The sequence below is a fragment of the Charadrius vociferus genome, unplaced genomic scaffold (assembly GCF_000708025.1).
Source record: "Charadrius vociferus isolate BGI_N301 unplaced genomic scaffold, ASM70802v2 scaffold13, whole genome shotgun sequence".
NCBI lineage: Eukaryota > Metazoa > Chordata > Aves > Charadriiformes > Charadriidae > Charadrius > Charadrius vociferus.
The window spans coordinates 147,766-171,807 of record NW_009647763.1 but is presented as its reverse complement, the minus strand read 5'-3'; the positions used below and the strand labels follow the sequence as shown (position 1 = coordinate 171,807).

Genomic DNA, 24,042 nt, shown 5'->3' with positions numbered 1-24,042 from the left:
GGGAGCTCCCCGACGCGGGGGAGGACCGCGGCCCCGGCACGCAGGCCGAGCCCCGGCAGGGTTTACGAGCCTTGCCTTAAGCTGGCGGAGTTGACCGCTTTTCTGGCGGGTGGGAGTGGCTGGAAAACCAGCCTGGGTACGACTGAACCCGCCCTTCTCCACTCTGGTGAAACTTAAAAAGTTTGTGTTCCCGGTCTCACGCTAGCGAATTGTTGCTGATGTTCAGCCGTGGCAATAGATAAGGGGCAACAGCCGTTCCTGGTAGAAGAAACGTGGTTCTGAAGGATGGGGTTGAGCATCTAAGCCTGTTTTTCAGACACCTTTCTGCTGTATTTTACTTAAGGTTGCATGGAATGAACGAGCTCTTGTGTAGGAACTCGGCTGGTGCCTGCAGTGCTGCAGCTTTCCTGGTGCCCTGTCCTATTAACTTAGACAAACTGTAAATCACAACCTTTTTTTTTTTTTTCTCAGTGTTATTTTTGTGTCAGCTTGGCCTGTGGAAAAATGGACACACTTGCAGTTGATACTGGTATTTTAAAGAACCCTTTGGTATGGGAGCAGCTATTTTGTTGCCTCCCTTTGTCAGATTATATAAAAAATACACAAAAATTGCAAGAAATCTGCCTCTGGTCTCTTGCTGTTGAGCTGCCAGATGCAATGTGTATATGTATTATAGTAGCACAAATTGGGTTTGCATTGTGGTCTTGGAATTTTTGGGGAAGTCATGTAAATCTATGTGAGCCATGACATCTGTGTGGCCTACCTTGCAGGTTTTACTAGTGCAAATTTACCTAATATAGGCAAAATCTTAGGCTGGATTAGGGATTTTACTGCTTGATTCTTTCATCCTCTAGAGATTTTTCTTCATCACAGATTGGTTGAAATGTTGATTTCAGCTGAATCTCTGTCATCTCTGAAGCTGGTTCCTAATTTGTAGAATTCCTTTCACTGTTTGTACACTCATTAGAATCTCTTTTAATGAGGTTGCTGAGATACACAGTAATTTACTGAAGCCGTATGAGGCTTAAGTTGTTGTTTGAAACTTCACTGTTGCATTACACATCAATTTTAATTAGAAGTGTGTATACGTGTGGTCTTTATACTTACACTGTGTTCTACTATTGTAGTTGCATACAATAATTTCTGTCCCAAATGAAGTACATTTCTGTGTCGTCTTTTTTTTTCTGTACTATAATGCCACGTGTTCTTCGTATGCCACTTATGATTCTGTAATGCTTTGTCTGTCCCCATTATTGGTCTCCTTTCTAAAGTAAATATTTGCAGGTTTTTTTGGTCTCCTTTCCTAGGAAGGCTTCTGAGGCCTTAGATCTTGTGGCCTTTATTTGACCATATTCTCTTTATCCTCTCTCCTTTTTGAGGTATTGTGGTCAGAATTGAATGTGATATTCTAGCTGAGAGTATGTTGGTGATACAGTTGTTGATACTGTGGAATGCTTCTGTGGCTTCTACTCTGTTCTCTGTAATTTCTGTCATTTTTAAATAATTATTTTTATGGTCAATGCAAGCTAAGCCATTTTCACTGAGGTGTCTTTACTTAGTCTAGAAATTAAACCAGTATGGGATATACAAGTGATTCAAGTAATGCACACTGACAAGACTTACCTTGATTTCACTTACTACTAAACTTGAATGTTAACCATTTACAGAAGTCATCTTGGAGTTCTCCTTGACACTCTCCAAGTATTGGCCAAACTACCAAAAGTGTTCTTACCTTGAAAAAAATGTATACCTCTTCTCTAGACCTTTTATAGGTTAATTGCTTGTATTGTGGAACCAGGAGACAGTGTATTCTTTTTAACATGGTCAAAAAGTAGATAACAATACGCCCTTTTTTTTTTTTTAAAGACAAGCGAGCAAAACAAGCCTGTAATACAATTTCTTTGTCCCATGATACTTAATTTCCAAAATAGCTTCCTGGGTCTTTCACTAAACTTTTAATACACTTGTGCCAGCCCTATAAGCTACTGCTTTTGGTTATAACTTTTTTTTTTTTTAATTACAGTGGATTGTAGAGTTAAGCTTACTTTGATTTTTCTGTTTCCATGTTGAGAGATAAATGAACCTTTCATGCCCCAAATTCTGAGCCTTTTGTAGATGGATACAATGTTTGTAATATCCCGGATCTGTGGTCTGTAAGTTGCTATCAGACTGCGGGTTTTTTTTAGCTGTTAGCTACTTTTTTCTGCTCTTTTAAAACAACAAACAATACATGTTATTTGTGAAACTGCCGAGTGTATGCAATAGCATCTTTTAAAATATTTCATTACTTTTTTCATGCATTTAATTATTACTTAGTGAAAATTACAAATTTATTTTCAGGATTTTAAGATTTGTTAGGATTTTTTTGAGGGGGCGATAATTTACTTTCTCCTTGAGTTTCCTGATAACCAATTCCTGATAACTTTTTTTAAAGGGGAAAATATATGTCTGTGTTAAACTTGCTTTTTAGCTGAAATGATTTTATGTATTCAAAGGGAATTGTAAATTGTTTTTGCCTTGCTGAACTCGAGTTGAGAGCTAGATGGCCATGATGGTTGACCAGAGAAGAAAGCTGAGAAGTAGATAAGTATGAAGTAGAAATGCTGATCCTGAGTTGTTGGAGTAGAGATTGTAATTGAACTGTCTGTGGTTAAGACTATTGAGAGGTCAAGCAGAAATGTGAAGAAAAGTGCCATCAGTAAAGGTTTGTGGAACTGAAGAAGGTTGGGTTTGGACTGTGAGGGCAGCCTTCCAAAGGAGATGCTGAAGGAAAAGGTGTGACACGTGGCAGTTCCTAAGCATTTTCAGCTTTCCTAATGAATAGAGTATTACATGTTAAAATTCTATTATTGTAACTTAGAATTTCTTGCCTATGTAAATAAGCAGTACTTAACTTTTGGAGTACTAGAGATGCATAATTTCTTAAAACCTGGTGTAAAAACTACCCTTTTAATTATAAGATTATAAGTATTAGAAAATAAGATTATAAGTATTTAGAAATTATGCAGACTAATTTTACTGTTTCTGCTTCATAGATTTTGAAGATGATGATGTCTATGGCCAATCAGTAGAAGATGATTATTGCATTTCTCCTTCAACAGGTTAGTTCAAATAAACGTTGTCCATTGATTCCTATTCTGATATTTATTTCTAGAATAAAACAGTCTTTGAAAGCTGGTGAAACTTTTGAAAAGTGCCTAATACATGTTATTTGTGAAACTGCCGAGTGTATGCAATAGCATCTTTAAAAATATTTCATTACTTTTTTCATGCATTTAATTATTACTTAGTGAAAATTACAAATTTATTTTCAGGATTTTAAGATTTCTTAGGATTTTTTTGAGGGGGCGATAATTTACTTTCTCCTTGAGTTTCTTGATAACCAATTCCTGATAACTTTTCTTAAAGGGGAAAATATATGTCTGTGTTAAACTTGCTTTTTGGCTGAAATGATTTTATGTATTCAAAGGGAATTGTAAATTGTTTTTGCCTTGCTGAACTCGAGTTGAGAGCTAGATGGCCATGATGGTTGACCAGAGAAGAAAGCTGAGAAGTAGATAAGTATGAAGTAGAAATGCTGATCCTGAGTTGTTGGAGTAGAGATTGTAATTGAACTGTCTGTGGTTAAGGCTATTGATAGGTCAAGCAGAAATGTGAAGAGAAGTGCCATCAGTAAAGATTTGTGGAACTGAAGAAGGTTGGGTTTGGACTGTGAGGGCAGCCTTCCAAAGGAGATGCTGAAGGAAAAGGTGTGACACGTGGCAGTTCCTGAGCATTTTCAGCTTTCCTAATGAATAGAGTATTACATGTTAAAATTCTATTATTGTAACTTAGAATTTCTTACCTATGTAAATAAGCAGTACTTAACTTTTGGAGTACTAGAGATGCATAATTTCTTAAAACCTGGTGTAAAAACTACCCTTTTAATTATAAGATTATAAGTATTAGAAAATAAGATTATAAGTATTTAGAAATTATGCAGACTAATTTTACTGTTTCTGCTTCATAGATTTTGAAGATGATGATGTCTATGGCCAATCAGTAGAAGATGATTATTGCATTTCTCCTTCAACAGGTTAGTTCAAATAAACGTTGTCCATTGATTCCTATTCTGATATTTATTTCTAGAATAAAACAGTCTTTGAAAGCTGGTGAAACTTTTGAAAAGTGCCTAGCAGCCGTAATCCTGTTAAAGTCAGTTAGGTAGTGTTAGGCATTGTTGTACTTTTGGAAGTCACATTAGACAACTGGGCACGTCTTCAGTCGTACAAGTGTATTATCTTGGATGGTCAGAACATACTTAATAATGCAAAAATCTGCCTTATGGGAACGTGTTGATAGTCTTGAAAAATTTGGTATCTTTGAAAATTGTTAGTAGGATCTAGCTGGGCTTAACAGTTGTGATTCTGCACCTGGTGGTTGATGTCTCTCCCACAACTTTGAGAAAATGTGAGGTAAGTAAGGAGTCTTATCGTGGGATGCAGCGCTTGTCCTTGCTGGCTTCTGTTCTCATGCAAGATCAAGCTTATAAGCCTTCTGGCATTTATAGTATTGCAAAGTAGGTATAAAAATAGTGATGCTGTGTGCTTAGGTAAGATGTAATTGGAGTGGCTCAGCCCAGCTGAATTCAACCTGACTGTAGAACCATTAGGTTGTGTTCTCCAGTCAAATCTCTGGCAAGATTGTCAGTTCAGAGTTTCCCCAGATTTGGTGGCAGTGTTTCTAGAGCTGAGCAGGCCCTGAAAATAGTATGGCTGATGTTGATGTGAAGTGTTGCTACTGCAGGTAACTAGGCTGGATCTAAAACCACTCTGACTTTGATGTGGTCTGTGACCTCTGGCCACAGGTACTTGAGTTAATTAGGTCTTTAAAAATCTGTTCCTTTGTCATGCTGTTTATTTTAGATAAGCGGATCTAGATGTGTATTTTTATTAGTTGTAGTAAAATTTCCTGATTGAAATTCAGATTGTCGCATTCAATTTCTAAGTTTAATAGCTAGAATTTTTCAGACTTTTTCTAAGAATTAAGGTAGCCTTGTATTTTGTGCTGAAAATGTGCAGTGTGTTTACTTTTTAATTAAGTATAAACTGCTAAATTGCAAGACTAATTCTTGTTTGTGCACAGTAAGTTTCATAAGAATTATTTTTATTTAAGTTTCATTTATAAAGTAATCTGATCTACATTGTATAGCATTCTTCTAATAGTTGCTTCAGTTATGGTGAGTGAATACAAAATGGTATGCATTTGGGAAAAATGGTGAAAAGTGATAGGACGAGACGAAATGGATTCAAGTTATGTCAGGGGAGGTTTAGATTGAATATTAGGAAACTTGTTTGGACTGAAAGGGTTATTAAACATTGGAATAGGCTGCCCAGGGAGGTGGTGGATTTGCCATCCCTGGAGGTGTTTAAAAAAAGGGTAGATGTGGTACTCAGGGACATTGTTTAGAGATGGTTTTGTCAGGGGTTTTGGATGGTTGGACTTGAGGATCTTAAAGGTCCCTTCCAACCTCAGCAATTCTATGATTCTATATTCTTTTGTTTGAATACTGAACTTTGCAGAATTATTGCATTACATGGATACAAGGATATTATCCAGCCTGTGGTTTCACTGTGATGATGACTTACTTATATTCTAGCATAAACTGGTGTAGGCTCTGTACAGTCTTCAGCTAGCAGTCATTACACAGTAGTGTCCGTCCCCCCCCAAAAAAAACCCCAACCCACTGCAACAAGTCAGCGTCCTAACTTTTTTTTCCTTTTAGATATGTTTTGTTTTTAAAGGAGGAAAAAAGCTTTCACTTTTTTAATACTTTGTTTTTTACCTAATGCAGCAGCTCAGTTTATCTACTCCAGACGAGACAAACCAGCGACATTTGCTGAGCCACTAGAAGAAGAATATGGCTACGAAGGTACAGATGATACTGCCGATTATTTTACATCCAATCATCAGTTGACTGAAGTTGATAGAGGTAATTATAGAAAATAATTATTTCTCAGAACAGTCTCTTTTATGAATTAAGGACTTACTAAAATAGGCTGAAATTAATGTTTGTTACTTGACTGACACTGCTCACAATTTTGTAATCTTGTACAACACCACCCTTCATGAGCGTAGCTTCAGTGTGATCCTGCAAGTTTGTAACTACCTTTTGTATACTATTTGTAACTTGGTTGCATGCATTGAAATATGTTCTTAGTTTCTTATTAGAAATAATGAAATTTGATACGAAATTCAGACATAAGAACAGCTGTACTGGCTCAGGCCAAGCATCCACCTAGCTCAAGGTCTTCACTCTGCAAATGGCTGCTTGGGGAAGAGTATTAGAAACAGTATTTGTAGAATGATCTTTTGCTTGTATTGCATTCTAAAATTACGGCAATTAGCAGTATTTGAGAGGTTTTCGAAGTTGAGCATTTCTTTGAAACAGCAGGCAACGTCTTTAGATACTTGTATCTTCTACAGTCTTTTCTTACTCTGCCTTGAATTCATTAGACTTTGATTTCCATTCAATCCTGCAGCCCTGAATTCCATGTTACAAGCTGAGTTCTGAGCTGAGTGGTTGGGGAAAAAATACTTGCTTTTGTTTTTTAAACCTGATAGCTTAATTACATGCTTTGTGAAAGAGATTCACTAGTCTCTTTCCTAAGTATTAATAGTTAACTTAGTTTTTAATGTTTTGGAAATAATCAGCGTTATTTTAAAAATGTTGATAAGCCCAGAGTAAAGTGTGTTGGTGAATGAATAGACAGTAAAATGCATGAATGAAATTTGGTATTTAAAACAAGTTGCAGAAAGTTCAGAAACAATAGATAGAATAGAGGCAACTTAGATTCCATGTCACGTGAATTGGTAGAAGCTATGCTAATGCATAAACATGTGGGTAAATATGATAAATGGGGTATAATATGCATGTTTTTACAGCAGGAAATAGTGCTGTAGAAGGTAATTTGAAAGAACCACCTTCTATGTGCATACAGGTGATCTAGACAATATCTTCTGGCTTTTCAGAATGCTTTTGACAGACTCAATCAGTTCAGAATTGATATTGGAACAAGAAGGAAAGTAATATTCTGGACTAAAAAAAGATGGAAAAGAAACCTAGAAATAACCATTTCTACTGAGTAGTGGTCCCACAAGACCTGTTATGTTTGGTATAGTGTACGGTGTTGGCTATTAATACAAAATTATTGATTGCAGTCAGTCTGGCTGCAAAAAGTTTGGCAAGATTGTCCTTGCTGAGCGTTGAATAATAAAATGTCAACCAGCACATTGTGCAGGGCTCTGCCAGTACTTGTTTTGCAGAACAAATATCTGGGGAACATTGACTTCCTATTTGGATTACAGGTCGAGGGTGCTGATTTAAGTAACCTTGAGGAAGTTGGAATTCTGTGGCGTTGAATTCCCTTAGTAAAGTTCTTTAAACATCACCTTCTTTTAGGAGGTGTTCAAATAAATAATCTGTAGTTGTCTTCCTGTTGTTCAGTTCCTGTTTTCTAAAATCTGAACTGTCAGAAACTGTGATATTCAGGAAGATTTTCTTCTGTCCTCTTGTGTTTGTATGCCTGATCAGCACACTACTTCCAGCAAGTGGCAGCTTGGTGAATTTTCAGTCTCTTGTTGTGCGGCAAGTCAAGACTGCAAAGACTTGTCTTAGTCAAGGCTTACACTAGTTGCAGAAATATGCTCCAAAGAAAATTGTTTTTATCAGCCAAAAAATGTATTACAGCTTTAGGAAAGGTAAAGATTGCAGGTAGTTTCAAACCTGGTGTGTTGATCCAGACGTTTCAGTTATTAAGGCCCGAGGCCCTCGAAAATGGTGTTTGACTTTGGGTGTTAATTATAGCATCTGTAAACACTTAAAATGTGCTGTTCAATGGGATTTCACATTGACTTACTAAATTACTTTGGATAATTTTAAGGTGATTATTTGTATTTCTTCTCTGGAGTGAAGATAGTTAATTTTACAACACTTTGAGACTTTATACACTAATAAATAGTATTCAGTGATATGTTCCTTATAGCAGTATCTGAAATTAGTCAAATATTCTGCAGGGTTTGAGGGCAAGGTTTATCATGGCAATAAATGAGATCAAAATTAATTTCTAAAGGTTTTATCTCTTACTGTGATATTTTTCTCCTGTTTTTCTTAATCAGATGTGTGGTGCTAGTGATTAGGCCATTTAAGACTGTTTTTTTGTGTAGCTTATAACAGTAATATATCTCTTTTAGCCCGTCTTAATTCATGCCTTGATCAAATGAGAGAAGTTTTGGCAGAGTCTGTACCAGAGCAAACAATGGTGCAAGCAGTACTGGATAGTAAATTTGATGTACAGAAGGCTTTGGATCTTGTGCTTTCACAAGGCAGTAAGCAAAATGTGAAGACCAAGAATGAGGACGCTGTGATTGTAGGAAAGACGACAAAAGGTACACTTCTATTTAATTGCTTACACTCAATTTAATTGTTTACATTCAAGATGATTCATTTCTATGTACAGTTTAATTTTGGCTTTACAAGCTATGAAGATGCTTGTTATTGCATTAGTCATTTATTAGAAAATTAAAAAAGACCAACTTACTCTTCTATTTCTGTGTTCTGAAAACATTTAAAGGAAACAGTAGCTTTTCTTGAGCCAGAAGTCAAAATAAAACCTTAGTGTCAGCTTAAATTCAAACTGTAACCATCTGCAGTTCACAATAAATTTCTGATTTCTAACAAACACATGACTTAACTGAATGAATACATGTCCTAAAAGTTGGACAACATCTTTAAGTTTTATTCACTTCCATTATTTGTTTGGTGAACTGACATCTCCCATGCCCAATACCTCCCTTTTGTAGGTAGCGTCTATACAGTAACTTCCTTATTTTGATTTATGCTGAAGTCTTTGTAATCTTTACTGGCATTCGTTGCTGATCCTTAAAGTTTCTTAGGTATTTCAGTAGATACCCATAATTTAATTGTAGAACATTGCATATCTTTGGACAACACTTAGTAATTAAATGCCTTTTCATGTTTCTTCTTGATTTTTTTTTGTTGCTGCTGTCAACTTTAAAAAAATTGGATATTTCGTTGTGACTGCACTTCCATCTGAAAATTATTGGCTATTGTAAGGTAAGGAGACTTACATTGTTGTCCAGAAATGTGTATTGACACAGACAGTTTCTCTTGTGCTGTAGAAAATGTTGCTGACAACACCAGCAAACCTCGGTTTGGAAACTTGACAGCCAAAAGTGGTTCAGCTTGTTACTCTTCAATTACAAATGACAAAATGCTCCTTAGTGCTGAAAAATCCAGTACACCTTCATCTGAAACGAAAGGATTGAAATCCTCTTCACTTGTTCCGTCATCTTCTTTGTGTGATGATTTGTGTAAAGGATCGTTTTATGAACCTGTGAATAAACAGGCAGAGAATCAACTAACAGAAAGTGCTAATGCAGTAAGTTTGATTCCTGAAAATGAAGACGTTTACTTTAGCATAGGAAGTAACCCATCTGGAAATTCTTCCTTTAAGAAGTTGGAATGCAAGGAAACACAGGACTTGAAATCCTTGCTAATGCAGAATGTGGTTTGTGATTCTCTGAGTCCTGAAGACAGCATTCCTCTTGTGTCCTCAAATACTTCTGATTGTAATAGTAATGCAAATTTTTACAATCCTCCGTGTTTAACAAGTGTTTTAGGAAAATTGGCTCTTGATAACGAAGTCAGTCGTACTGTAAATAGAGAGAATGAACTTCTTGAAAATTTTTCTCCACTCGTGCAAAGTAGAAAACAAGCAAGCCCCTCTTCAGACTTGGCTACTTTGCCAGTGTTAAGGTCTGGAGGTACGTCATTGGCTGACTTACTTCAGGAGCACCAGGAAAGCAGTGCTAGCCCCTGTTATTCTTTGGCTGATCTTTACACACAGTCAACAGCAAGTCTCACTGATACGAACCTGGGAACCTCATCGTTATCACAACTAGTAAGTCAACCCCAAAGTTCAGGTGGGATGCCAGAGCTAACAGGATCTTTGTCTTCTCTTGCGCTCTCTAAAGTTTCTCCACTAAAGGAGGTTGAGAATTTATCTCTCTCGGATTTAATAGCAGAGACCATTGAAATAGATAAAACTCAACAAAGGACGGACTTCCCCATGCTCAATATAACTGAATCGAGGCCCTCTAAAAGAACCAACATTGATTTAAGTGTCCTTGTAAAAAATGCAGATGTATCTGCAGAACAAAATGTGGTAGGACAGTCAAATATCTTAAGTCCTGAAACTAAACTTTCAAAAGAAAAACCAGGAAAATGTTCTGGTTTTGCTAAAACAAATAAAAAACCCAAAAGAGGGCTTACTCCTAAGAGGCAGGATTTATCCCGTTCATGGATGAAGGCACTGCGTGCAAGACCTTCAGCTTTTGCTTTAACCTTGTGTCTCCGTTATCCTCCAAAAGGTTATAAGCGGCACACAGTTGGTATACATAAAGCTTTCCTGTACAGTAGACAAGTACAAGATGTAAAACCCAAGGAAACTGGTCCTGTAATAGCCATAACACCATTTGACTTCAAATCAGCATCTCCTGATGATATTGTGAAAGCTAACCAAAAAAGAGCTTTTACAAGAGAGTAGTGGGAAAAAAATCAGTGTTTATATCTTGGTATATTAAAACCAATTTTAATTATATAGGACCTATTTATAATCCAGAATTGAATTTTTCTATTTTTTTATTGACATATTACAGTTCTCACTGTTTGGTACCAAATTTGTATGGGAACTTTTAAGCTGTTGCACTGAATATCTTTATTTTTGCCTAATTTTCACCGACAATTTAACATTTTTAACTTTTGCAAAATCTTGAGCTCTAGTACCTAGGTATTGCATGTACAAAATTCTATAAACACCACTAGAGTTGTTGAAACATCTCTCTGGGTGTTGAAGCTACAGTTCATTGGGAAGAGCATAATTATTATTTTGTAAAGTAATTTAGTTTTGCTATATGGTGTATAGTTTGGGGAGCAGGAGCTTCAGTTTACATTACGACTGTTTTATTAAATGTTCTTAAAATTAGATTTTCTGATAAGGTATGTTACTAGTCTGCCAGTCTTGTAATTGATGTTTCCAGTCAATGTCATTGTTCTTTTCTATCTTTATACCGATTGCAATAGAAATACATTTAGTATTTGCAACAGAAATACATTTAATTTTCAAAAGCCATACAAACCTCAGGTTTTGACAGTTTTACTTGTGGTAGGATGTGTCTAGTTTTTGATAGGACCAAATTTGTAGGGGAGCAAGCAATTAAAAATGTGTGCCCCCCCTCCAATTAGTTGTCAAAATGTGAATTTTAAAACAGATATTTTGTAGGTATATACATGTTGCATGTATTTCCTGAGAAGTTTTGATAGGATTCTGTGGTTTATTCTCAAGTCTTTCAGAAAAGTATTGGAATAACAATTCTTTAAAATTTAGCATGAAAGTCTTTGCTCAATGGAAAAAAAAAAAATTCAGGCAAAGCATAAGTGATGTTTGTGTTTGCCTCTTGACTGTTTTGAAGAAAGCTTCCTTTAGTAATGGAAACATACTCTCTTCTTCTGTTTGCACCCATTGCTGTTATTTTGAATCTTTAGATGGAAGATCAGAATCAGGACATTCTGGACTTATTTTTTTAGCACCAGATTCTTGTGCTCCTGTTAGTCAAATTAGTAACTGCGTGTATGTTTCAACTTTCCTTTTAGTACACATTACTACTTTTAATATATTTCCAGTGTCAGTGTCAGTATTTTAGATCCTGAACAGCAATAAGTGCAATAAAGATACTGCTGCAACTAGAAAAATATGTTTGTTCATATACTGCCATACACTTGCTCATGCTAATCTCGGCAGCTAGTATGGAACAGTAGATTTTCATCTAGTTTTAATCTAATTTTTGTTGAGCATGTTACATCGAAAAGGAGACAAAAACTTTAGATTTATTCCTGACTTCAGGTCGCACTACAGTTTTGTTTCTAAATAAAAATAAAACATGTTCCAGTGCTCTCAGGTACAAATTTCATGTTCTGTATATTTTGCTTGTTTATCTATTGATGCTGTTGTCATTTAGGACTATGAACAGTGTGACCTCTAATCTTTTAAACAAAATTAATGTTTCTTACCCTTACTAATAAAAGTTTTATATAATGACAGCGCCGCAGTCTTTATGTTCTATTTGACATGTTAATCTAACCTTCTGTGTCCTTACCTATTTTGAGTGCCTTGAAGTACTGAAGTGTAAATAGTACAATCCAGTGTACATAGTATGATCAGATAAGTTCTTGGGCATAATTGATTAATTTCCTCAGAAGACTTCCTGTAGAAGTCTGGCTGATTGTGATTGTATACTGATTGTGTTATTAATTAGTCTTAATAGCAAATTCTTCTTTTTGAACAATATGAAATGTTTTTTAGTGATCATTTTCTCTGTAGTTAGTCCTAATATTAACTTCTCACTGCTTAAAAGTCCAAGTCCCACTGCGGCAAAATGTCGTATTTGGAGAGTTTATAATTAAAGTTCACTTTTTCCAAAATTGTGTATATCCTTCTCGTAGAGAAATTCTTAGTGCGAAGTTTGGCATCGTCATTCTTGCTATATTGTTAGGTGGTTTTGCTTTCTTAGCTTCCAAATACTCTTGAGGCCCTAATTAATGTAGGTAGAGTTTTCTAATACATGCGTGTTTCTTAAAGTTGCGTTTAATACCTTCATTTATCCCTCTAAATCCTTTCTCTTATTCTTGTTGAACTTCTCGTTGGTTTTGGTCTGTTTCCTTGTTCCCATGGCTGCTGCTCTTTGCCTAAAACTTAGCATTTTTAATAATTTTAGAGCCTGAACTGGACATACACCTAAATGTATGTCTTATGGATTCCATTGGAAAGTACGTACAAGTAGTAGGTGGCAACATGGAAGTACTTGGAGCTCGGTTTTGCCATAGATTTCATGCAGATAAAGGCCAAACAAGTGACTGAAGGCAAAGGACATCATCATTATGTGTTTATTGTGGATCTCACTGTGGGATTGGTACCTTAGTAAACAACTTTGGATCTTGTTGGGTAGCTAGATTTTCATACATAATTACTTTTTCATTAGCATTTGTCTCAGTGTGATCTGGAAGAAGCAATACATGCTGTTCAGCGTACAGGGAGCAGGGGAGGGTTTTTTTCCTTCATTTTGCAATCCTGAATCCTGAAGTGAGCCTTGAATTAGTACAAGCTTGCAGGCTGAACACGGCAGAGCTGCCTAAGTGGTGGATAGACCTGAATTCCAATTAATTTTCAGCAGAGATAATTTATTTCCATGCTTGGAAAATTTTAGAGGTTTGTTTTTATAAACAAAAGATAATGTGTTGCTATATTTGCTTTTTAAATGAAACAGGCATTTTAATAGTTTCCTTAACTATTCCTTAATTTCCTTACTGACAACTGGGTTTGTGCCATTAGTGACAGGTTTAATTGTCTTGAAATGCTGCATGATATTCGGTATATGGTATTTTTGTACAAGAAGTCTGTGTTTGGCCTTTGCCATTAAGTATTTCTGCCTAATGAATGTTAGAATTCTTGTTGACTAAATCTGTCTATTTTATGCTTAACACAGTGAGCTTACTTTATTGATGTATGTATAAAACTTCTCTCCCCAACCAGGTTTTGCAGCTAGTGTGTATCTTTGTCTAATACGGGTAATTGTTTTATTTGTTTTGGAATTCGTATATTAACATTGCAAAGTACTTGTGTCTGTGTTTGCATATGGACATAAAAAGACAATATTAAACCACATAGACGTACCACTGGTATTCAGACTGTATACTCCTAAAGGTATTTTGTACATTAAGTTTATTTTGTACATACTTTTTAAGTGGCTGCTGAATAATTTCGATATAAAATTGCCTTGTGGACATTGCTTTACGTACCTAAATAAAATGCATATTCTTAAAGGACTGACTTAATTACAATTTCTTGTTAACTTACTTGATAGAAATAGAGTTGTGATTGAATGTTCTATAATGATTCTGTCTATTGTGGAAACAGGCTCCAGTTCTTGTCTAGGTTTGTATGGGCATACTGCTTTCCATGAAAGATTCCTTTGGAGAAAGTAAGGCAAGAACTGGCGTCTAATAGTGTGTCTTCACATACCATATTGAGGCTCCAGTTTGCTTTTGGTTAGAAATGGGTTTGTAAAGTTTTGGGGTTTTTTTTAGATCATTTTTGTAGCATTTTTAAACCTTGTTTGGATCTTGAAAAGGAAAAGATAATCAGTGAGATAAGAAAAAAAGCAACTGTCTAAAGTTAGTTTTCAGTCTCTTCCTTACAGTAGAAATGAGAGCTACAGTAGTTGATTTCTTAAAATCAACATTCTTAACGTGGCTCTAAATACCTGTTCCATCTTTCTTTTTTAGGCTTCCTTTTTCTAGCTCTTTTCTATCTGAACTTGTTTTGGGAAACCAGGGCAAATTGAAAGTCAAAGTATGAGAAGGGTAGGAAAATGACAACACCCATTGGGATATCAAAAAGGATTGATGCTTTGTACCCTTTGGGATGTGATTTAACATAATAATATTTAGCTGTATTTTAATTACAACAAAAAACACTTTTGAGAAAAGTGTAGAATGTTAGGAAGATAAGCTTCAGATTTAAAGAAAACCCATGTGGTTAAAACTTCACATACCTGGTTTTTACTTTTTATTCAGAAATAACTATATGAGTAATTTCTCATTGAATTGTTAAGGTATTTCTCAGGATCTTAAGGTTCAGAGGCAGCAAGCTACTTGCATTTCTGGAACTGTTGCACAATAATATTTCAAAATCTTATTTCTAAGAGACTAGGTGGTGCAGTGAGGTAATCTTTACAATTTTGTGTTTTGCCTTATTTCCTCTAATCATGTTCAAATACATTTTTCAGTAATCAACAATTTCTGAAAATCTATACTTATGCAAAAAGTTAAAGAGCAACTACCATTGCAAAAATGAATAGCTATACAAAGTATTTGTATGAAGATATGATATAGGTTGTCTTTATGAAATGTACGTAATTTATTGCAGTACCTTTGTACAAGGGAAGTAGTATAGGGTTATAAACATAATTATTTACATCTCTTTCAAATCTAAAGTGCTCAGCTTTTTGAAGTTTTTAAAGCATTTTTGTATTAAATGTTGATTATGAATTGTGGTTGGGTGGAAAAAAAAAACAAAGCAAAAATTTCATCACATTGTAATTCATGCAGTAAAAATAAACTTCCTAAAGTTCTGAAAAGGGATGCTTCTCTGAATTTTTGGCTCTTTGGAAATGGAGTTGAATTTTTATGGATAACTTAAATCCTTTTTTGGTTTGTGTGAAGTGTAGACAGCTGATAAACTCTTCAGTAGTTCTTATGTTCAATTCACTATGTCTAAACTGCTATTTAGATGATGAGGAAGTGTCATTAGTCCAAGTTATCTGTACTTCTGTGTGTGCTAATGGTTTTGACCCTAGAGGATTTTCTGTGGGGAAATAAGCGAAACTTCTTTTGTTAAACTGGTGTGTTTAATCTACACTAGAAAACAATGTGATGAAACAAAAATCAAAGCCAATGGTGCTTTATTTATTTATTTATTTCTTGAAGCAAGCTCTTTTGGTCTTCCCAAATTGCTGTCTTAATGCAACTCAGTGGGAATTGGTCTCTATTTTAGTATTGCTGTACTGTACAGCCAGTTGCTCTGTTACACAAGCTGTTGAAGTATACTTTTTACCAGAAGTACAAGCTAATTGCAGTTTGTGATTTTGGATGATTGTTGAGATGAATGATTCTTATGAAATGGTTCATGGGTTTCTGGTGTCTATGTTGTCATGGAAGTGTTCTTTATCTGGTTGATGGACACGTTACATTGCATACTTAAAAATGGCCCATTAAAAACAATTGTCAGTGACTTCTGAGGTATGTCAGTGGTTTGTTGGTCAAGTAATTGATTTTTATGCTTAGTGTTGGTAGGATTCCTTTAGAAAATAACCCATTGCCCTTCTCTACAACTTTCTGGAAATAGAATGACCAGAAGATGACTAGACCCCCAAAAATGGTTGTAGAATGCAGAGATTAAAATAATACATTTCAAAAGAACTCATGAACAATTTGTGAAGAATTACAGACTTATGAAGACATGGTGAAAATTATCTTACTCTTTTATGATGAGAACATGGAGATTTTAGAGAAGAGTTGCTTGTGGAGTATTTACTCATCATCATGTCAATGTATGGAGGTAATAGCTGAGGAAGATGGACATTATTTTAGTGTTTTTATTGGCTATTTTTAGTCTTTTTGTCCGTAAAATCAAAGAATGAAATCTTGATATAAATTTCTCTTTGACTGGTGACGTACGTTCTTGACATATGTAGCATTTCTCGGGCATCCTTCACTTGATCTCAGCAGTGGGTATTAATGATGTTCGGAGATCACAATTTGAAATGCACTCTTGTAGTAAGTTTGCTTTTACTATAGTGAAGAGAAGCAAGTATTTTTGTTTGATATTTACGGGTTCTCTGAGAAACCTTTCTTAAAGTTCAAATTTCAAAAAATTATTTATGTAAAAAATGGTACCTTCTTAGTCAAAAGGATCTGCATTCTATGCTAATTCATTTCATTTCTTCTTGCTTTTTCTGGCTAAACTGCATTTTCATTTCTTTTTGCCCGTGTTAGTATTGCAGAACAAATACAGATACTGGTAAGTGAGCTAGACTCTATTCCATTTCAGGCACCATTAACGGAATTGTTAACCGCTTTATGACACTAAGATTTTTGGTTTTAGTGATGTACGAGCAAGAAGGAGGTCAGATGTCTGTAAATGTGCAGTCCTTGCAGGAAATTAAAACTACTGTGAACTGAGCATGTTTAATTTGATTGTTGTTGGGGTAGCAAGGAATCTAGTCTTTTTAAAATGAAGTCATTCTCGTAGTTGAGCTGTCTTTGTGGGGGCACTGGCTATTTTGCATTATGGTAATTTCTGAGGAATAGCACGAAGAACAGAGCCTTTATAAGGCTATATGTATAAATATTTAATAAGAAACAAGCTTCACAGTAAAGAATCGAAAGTAAGGCACAGGAAGTTGAAAAGTCTTACTCATGATATGGCAGATAATCTAGGAATAGAGCACAGGTCTCAAGCTCAAGTCTAGTTTTCTAAATATTGGACTATACTGCTTTGCTTGCACCTCCTAATAGAGAAGCAGGTATTTCTTCACTGACATTTATTTTTGATTTATGGTTATTATTAATACTGCATGTATTTAGATTTTTGATGTAGCTATTAAGACAGTGCAGGCACTTTCAAGAATACAAGCCACGAGTTAAACTAGTAGGTGCTTAGCTTGCATTTTAATGTTGTTTATGTTTCAATTTTATGGAATTCTTTTTAGCATCTCCTGTATAAATATCTTCCTTCATTTTTGCTTTACACCAGTAACAAATAAACAAAAATCCCACAAATGTTACCACGATGTGACTTAACATTAGTTAGCTTTTTATTTTCACTCAGTTGAATGCAGCAAGGTTTGGTTTTGGTTCAGAATGATGGGTGTTTCTCACTCCATGGACAAATACTTATTTGTCTTCTGTCTCTGTATGCTACAGATGGACACTGCAATAGCAGTTGCTTCCTAGAGTGAAGTGTCAGAATGCAGATTATTGTGCTTTAACAGTTAACTTCTATAATTTCTGCTTTATGGTTAATGGACTAGTGAAGCTGGGAGTCTTAAATGAAAAAACAAACAAACTGATACTTTGGATTTTATTTATAGGGAGAATTCCAATGAAATCCTGGAGGAGCAAACATTCTGAAGTTTAATGGTGATGTACAATATATTTTCATTAGCTTAGACTCCCTCAGATTTTACTTCCATTTATCATAATAGGCTCTAAGACTTTGATTTCGCACATTTGAAAAATCAAGTATTTATACCTGGGTAGATCAGAAGAAATTTTTGCCCCCAACTTCAGTTGCCTGTGCTAACTTTTCAGTAACAGGACAGTTCTCAAATCCCTGCTATAGTGATGGGAGCCCATTGTGCTCAGTGATACACAGATATGGCACGTATTCAGTCTGTGACAAAGAGAATGTGTTCTTTACTGAATGGAAATGTTTGAAATCTGACATGACTGATGATATAGTTAAATCATGGAAAGTAATGAGAATTTAAGACTTCCGTGTTTTGTGTAAGAAAAATAAATACACAGACTTCGAGAAGTTACTGAATCTTGACACTGAGGTACTGTGTGGGTTTTAGAAAGGAAGTGGCTTATTTCAGGGAAAAATGTGTCACCAGCAATGAAAAGCTTTTAAAAATCCTTTGAGATACCTTTTTGAGATTCTCCTCATACATACTGTACACCTACACTGGAAAAAGTGACACTCCAGGCTTTTTCTGAGTTTTCTTTTATGGTCCTTTAACGCTAATTTGGTTTACTTTTTTCAGACAAAGTGTAAACCAATACAAAGTCAATAATTTTCATAGTTGACTGTATCATGTATGAAAGTTGGGTGTTTTGCTTGGAAGCCAAGAGAGCTTAGATTAAACTAAAAATGATTGTGTCCTTTTTAGAACTTTGGGATTCCAGAAGAACCAGAGTTCCTGGGGAAACAGTAGCTCCACTTGTTCTTACAGTGGCCTTCTATCTCAGTACCTTCAGGTCATGGTAAAGATGAACCATCAGTTGGTTTTCTCTGTTGCTTTAGCAGGTAAAGTGAAGAATTTACTAATTTCTCAGATGTGATTGCTGGAGTGCCAGGAAGGTATGGGTGGAGTCACATTTTATTAAATCTTGTCACGTTTTAAGGATGGATGATTGCTGGTGTAATGCTGTTGTATATCAATTTAAAGATTGTAAGTCCTGTCTGAAGTTTGCACTTGAGTACTGAAAGCAAAGCTGTTGACAAGGCTGAGACGGCAGTATTTTGCAGCTGTAAACCAATGCATTTCAGCTCTAGATACTAGTAAGACATCTAAATATTAGAGGTATAGGCATATCAAATCCAAAATTGTGGGAGCAAAAGAAACTGTTTAAAATATATCAGTTACTGATGAAAAGGAGATTGAATGCTAATAGGAAGCACATGTGGAAATTCAGAAATGAAGTTAAAGATAAAAGCCAGGAAGGTGTAAAAATGCGAGCTTAAAACACAAAATCAGTTTACAATGTCTGTTCATGCTAGTTGTCTTTTGCTATAAATACTGTTGTTCCTTCCGTATAAAATTTGCGTTATTAATACCTACCTTGTCTCTGTACTGTCTTCTGGATGTGTTTCTGCAGTATCATACTTTTTTTTTTTATTCTGCATGATTCAATATTGTTACAAAACATACTGTTTGCATAGTGTAGTGTATTATGCCACATACATACCAACAGAAATGCCACCCGCCCACTACTTGTGTGCCTCTATTTGCACCTGAACTGGTTTGTTCTTAGGTGAGAAAATATTACCTGCTTTTCATTATCTCAGCTTCTGTACTCTTTCATAAATCTAGCATTTCAGTCTGCAGAGTGGACAGTTACAAATGCTTAATGTGCCAGGTTAAAACTCATGAGTTTACTGTCGGAATCCCTGGTAGAAATTCATGCTTAAAATGCCAAAAGCTTGGAAAACTGGGTAACTTTAATATGGAAAATATGTGTGTCTGCAGAAGCTGTGATGCCCAATCGGCAGAGAAATGGAAGAGCTTTGACTGGTTGTTGGTTCAGTTCTCCCGTATTTTTAGTGCATATAAAAGCTCAGCCTAAATGGAAATTTTATATCTAATTAATTCCAAAATATGAGTTGAAGTTGTTTTGGGTACTCCTTGTTTGAGTCCTTGTTACCGCTTTTTGTGGTTTCAGAATCACATTTTCCTATTTTTAATGTTTTCCTCTTCCCTGTTGCTGACCCACATAAACAGGAAAATGACTAACTTTGCTTGTCAACTAGGCAAGATGGGGCAACTGCACCTACACTAAGTGGTACTGAACGCTTAAGTTGGGAAAAGGAGGAAAAGTGCCTCTTACGAGATTTTAAGTAAAGATTTTTCAAGGCAGAAATGTGATTTGAATGGTATGCTTTTAATGCTATTTTTCTGATAACATGTGTATGAACAAACTATTGTAAGGTTGTGGATGCTATCTGTGTGCTTGCAGGTACTGCTGTAAATGTGAAGTGTCTAACTACTCTTCCAGTGCATCAAGGAAGAGGAAAACATTAAGCAATGAACTTGAGTCCATACAAGTTCCTCTCTGAAGTCATGATAGAGTGAAAGGCACTGCTTCACAGTGGCAAATGAACTTTTCCTGGCATTCATCTACATCTGAGAAGTCTTGCAAAGCTTATTTAAAACTACAGGTTGTATTTTACTATAGTCAGTTTTTCTTCTAAACGCAGCTATGCAGCTTTTTATAAATCAGTTCTTGTCTCTGGATGATTTTGGCAATGAAGAATAGAGCCTCCAGTGCTACGTTTCACATCACATCTATATATAGGTTTTATTTTCCAAATATAGGTTTCCCTTATTCAGATTGTGGTGATGCTCAATCTCCTTTTTTTTTTTTTTTTTTTAGACTTAGTGAAATAAGTTCTTCTTTGATAACTCTAGAATTTGGATATATTTGGCTGGTGCCAGAGGAGTTCATAGGAAAATATGGAATAAAGAAATTTTCAGAGTAATAATATACATAAATAATGTAAGTGCAGATAATGTAAAACATGCTGCAATTAAAAAGGTAAAACTTAACTACATAAGTGAATACATTTCTTATGCTGAAGGGTGGGGCAGTTTTTATAAATTTTTACTGAATTTTGATGCAGAACAGATTTTATTTTTTTAATATATTTTCTGCTTTTCAAGCATATGTTGCCATGTATGTCAAGTATGTTACTTCTACCTTGCTTTCTTCAGTTTTGCCAGTATCTGCGCTTCTTACAACAGTTTCCCTGATAAATACAATTAGAGCTTTATACTAGGTTTTTATATCAGTTAGCTACTGAAAGCCCTACTGTCAGCTTAATTGTCTAATTAATGTTAGATTCACCAAGTCCCTAATAACGTCCATTGTTACTGGTAGCATCCATAATGTGTTTCTTATGGAAAGATGTCTTTCTGGTGTATAATCTGTTGTAGGTGTTTGTATGAACAGTGTGGTGTACAGTGGTGGTCCAGGAAAAATGCCTTCTTGTCTTTTCAGATAGCTTAAGATTTGTCTCTAAAATAGTAGTAATAGATGTGTGAACTTGTTTGCCTTCTTTTTCTGCTAATGCATTGTTTTTAATACTGCAGAAGTTCTGGACTGCAGATAAATTCTGTATGCTGGATCAGCGTACTGCACTGATGAGCTTGAGTTTGTTTTGCAAGTTAGATTTGGAGATCTTTAGCAGTTTCACACCTAGGTTTCAAAGATTCTTTGTCTGTAAATGTGTTTCCACTAACACATTTAAATAACAAAGAATGCTAAAGCTTTTCTTTCTCCCTATTCTTTGTATTTTTTAACAGCCATTGCTTTCTCTGCATTTTTGCTCTTCCTCAAATGTACTCTCTTATATGAGCAAGGCAAGATAGCAGTGTGGCAAACTAACTCTGTTTATTTAGGAGATGAGCAGGGTGCCTTCAGTTAGAATTAAAGGAAGGAGCAAAAGTAGATGTTGAAGCCTGTTGATCTTACAGAACAACAGACAAACAGAAAATTTGACAGAAACAAACTTGAAGAAAATTATGTGGCAGTAAAGCACGCCTTAGTAGTTTCAAACTACTTTACCTAACACCTTGCATCTCAAGCTGTGCTTTAAGAATGGTCATCCTCTCTTATGGATGTATTTAGTTATTGTTTGTCTTTTGTCAAAGATGGCTGCTCTTTAGTAGGTTTGTGTGTGATCTATTGAATTTTCATCTGTGTAGCGCTGAGGACAAAACTGAAATTGTACTCTTTCCAAATGGCAGGAGTTGCTCAAATTTAGGAGGTACATACAGAAAAAAGTCCTTTACAGCACAGGAATATCTGGAAGGTGTACCAGCAAAAGATTCTAGTGGTGATGTAGCTAGCTGTATCAGAAAAGCTGAGCTTTGAATGCCAGTACTAAGGTAGAATAAAGTTCTGGTTCTCTAGAATAGTTATGACCAGTCAAGGTCTCTTCCGGTAGAGAGCAGTCACGCGTGTAATAACACACCTTCATATACCTCACTGCCATGGACATAGTACCAAAAAACTGGTAGATAAGAATGTGACCAGACTTTAAGCCTCATTTCCCTTTGTTTCTCTTCTGATGTTCCACCATGAGTGGGAAGTAGCATTAAGGAGAGGAGTAATACTCTGGGTGATGATGGGAAGGTGTTCTGATGTTGAGTGGTACCTAATATAAAAAGCAGGGAGAGCACACTGCTAAATAGCACATTGTAAGGTGTAATCTTTAGTATTGAATTGATAGGTTGTGAGCATATTGTAGAAATGTCTTGTTTGATGGTGAACCTACAGCCTTTGGTTTCATGATGTAAGAACTCTGAAAACAAGATTCAGCTAAAAAGAGGAAATCGTGTTTTGTCCTGGTGTTACCTTTTTGAAATTGATGTTGAATGTCTAAAGAATAGTTTAACTGTCCCATCTACGTAAAAATAATTTATAAATCTCATTTCTTTTTAATTATTTTAGGCTGAATCAGATATAATAAAGAGTGTTAAAACTTTAGGTAGCATTTCTGAAATTTCTATTGAAAAATTGTGAGCCTGCAGTTAAATTTTTTTTAAAAAGCTAGGTAATATTTCATAGTTGCAGAATAATGGAAAATTGAACTAATTGCATAAATCATCAACCCTTAATATGAAATCTTGGAACAGTTAAGGAGGGGAAGAGCAGGTACTTGATCAATATTAGTCTCTAATTTGGAGGGGAAAAAAACCCCAGGAAAACCAACACCTTGTTAATTATTTTGCTTGGTTTTGATGAGTGCATGTGTTTTGCTTCATTATTTTACATTTAGTCCTAATAAAACGAGTACTATAAAAGGTGTATGTTCACTCGGCAAATTTTCTTTGAACAGATTGTGTGAAATGTTTAACTTTACCTAATTTACATGTGCAAAGGAGATCAGTGCATTTTAATGCCTTTTGTTTCCAATTTGTCCTTTCTTAACATTTATTCTTTCTGATGCATTAAAAATGGTAAAAATCTGAGCATGTTTAACAGTTTTGTCTTGAAGGTAATTCTTCAGGTGATGTTTAAATGTATGTATGAAACTGTTTAAGATTCACAGCTTTTTAAAATAAACTCAGTTAATGTATCATTTAACTTTTTACAAGGTTATACATTTCCAATACTACTTAAGTTTTGGATATTAAGAGGCTGGTTGGCATAGCAAGACAGGTCGGATTTTCAAGGTACAGTACCTTTAAGCTACGTTGTTTTATAAAACCCTGTAAAATGTCATATCTCCTGCTCTGTCCTCCATCTTTTAATATAGCTCTTTCGTAATCAGGGGCTTATGAGCTGCTAGGACTGGAAGTTCTATGTTTTGGGCTCGTCAGCTGTCAGAGGTACCTTTTGCATCATTCCATTAGCTGCATTATTAGTTCATCTGAGAAGACATCTTGTTTTTTTCATTAAAAAAAATTATTTACAGTAGCTAACTACTTACCTTAAGTAAAGGCATCCATGTGCACAGCTGCAAATACTTGCTCTGAAAAAAATTGCTATTGTCTAGGGGGCACATGGGCAGACACTGTTTTGCTAGACTGCCTTAAAAAGGTGAGAGCATGTCACAACGTGTGACATGCTAGTTCCTATTTCTCGGCTTATTCTTGTTCCTTCGGAAGTTTTTTTCCATCCAGAGTAAAAGGCGTTGCTTATGCACTGAGCTGGGGGCCTTACATAGAACACAATCATTTCTGCAAAGCAGGCAAGCTTTTAGAATGTTAGTCTTGTGTTTTGCTGGTTTCATCTTCATCATAGCCAGCATCATTATTTCCGTTCTGGTGAACATGGTCAGCTTTTTCCTTGACAATTTCCTCAATTTATTAACATCATTCATGGTCAAGAAACACAAGCACTAAACATTGTTCTGT

The 24,042-nt window shown here is 35.4% G+C and overlaps 2 protein-coding genes across 2 annotated transcripts in view; both read left to right on the top strand.

The window, feature by feature from the left end:
- The window catches only part of HBS1L (HBS1-like translational GTPase), a 64,110-nt gene that overhangs the window by 1,695 nt on the left and 38,373 nt on the right, over nucleotides 1-24,042 (top strand). The window contains exons 2-4 of the mRNA XM_009882326.1: nucleotides 3,036-3,101; nucleotides 5,834-5,971; nucleotides 8,233-8,427. Of these exons, the coding sequence (XP_009880628.1) occupies nucleotides 3,036-3,101; nucleotides 5,834-5,971; nucleotides 8,233-8,427 (399 nt within the window). The remainder of the gene's footprint in view (nucleotides 1-3,035; nucleotides 3,102-5,833; nucleotides 5,972-8,232; nucleotides 8,428-24,042) is intronic.
- Nucleotides 9,144-10,607, top strand: LOC104284045. The gene has a single exon (XM_009882325.1). It carries the CDS (start codon nucleotides 9,144-9,146, stop codon nucleotides 10,605-10,607), a length of 1,464 nt encoding a protein of 487 aa, XP_009880627.1.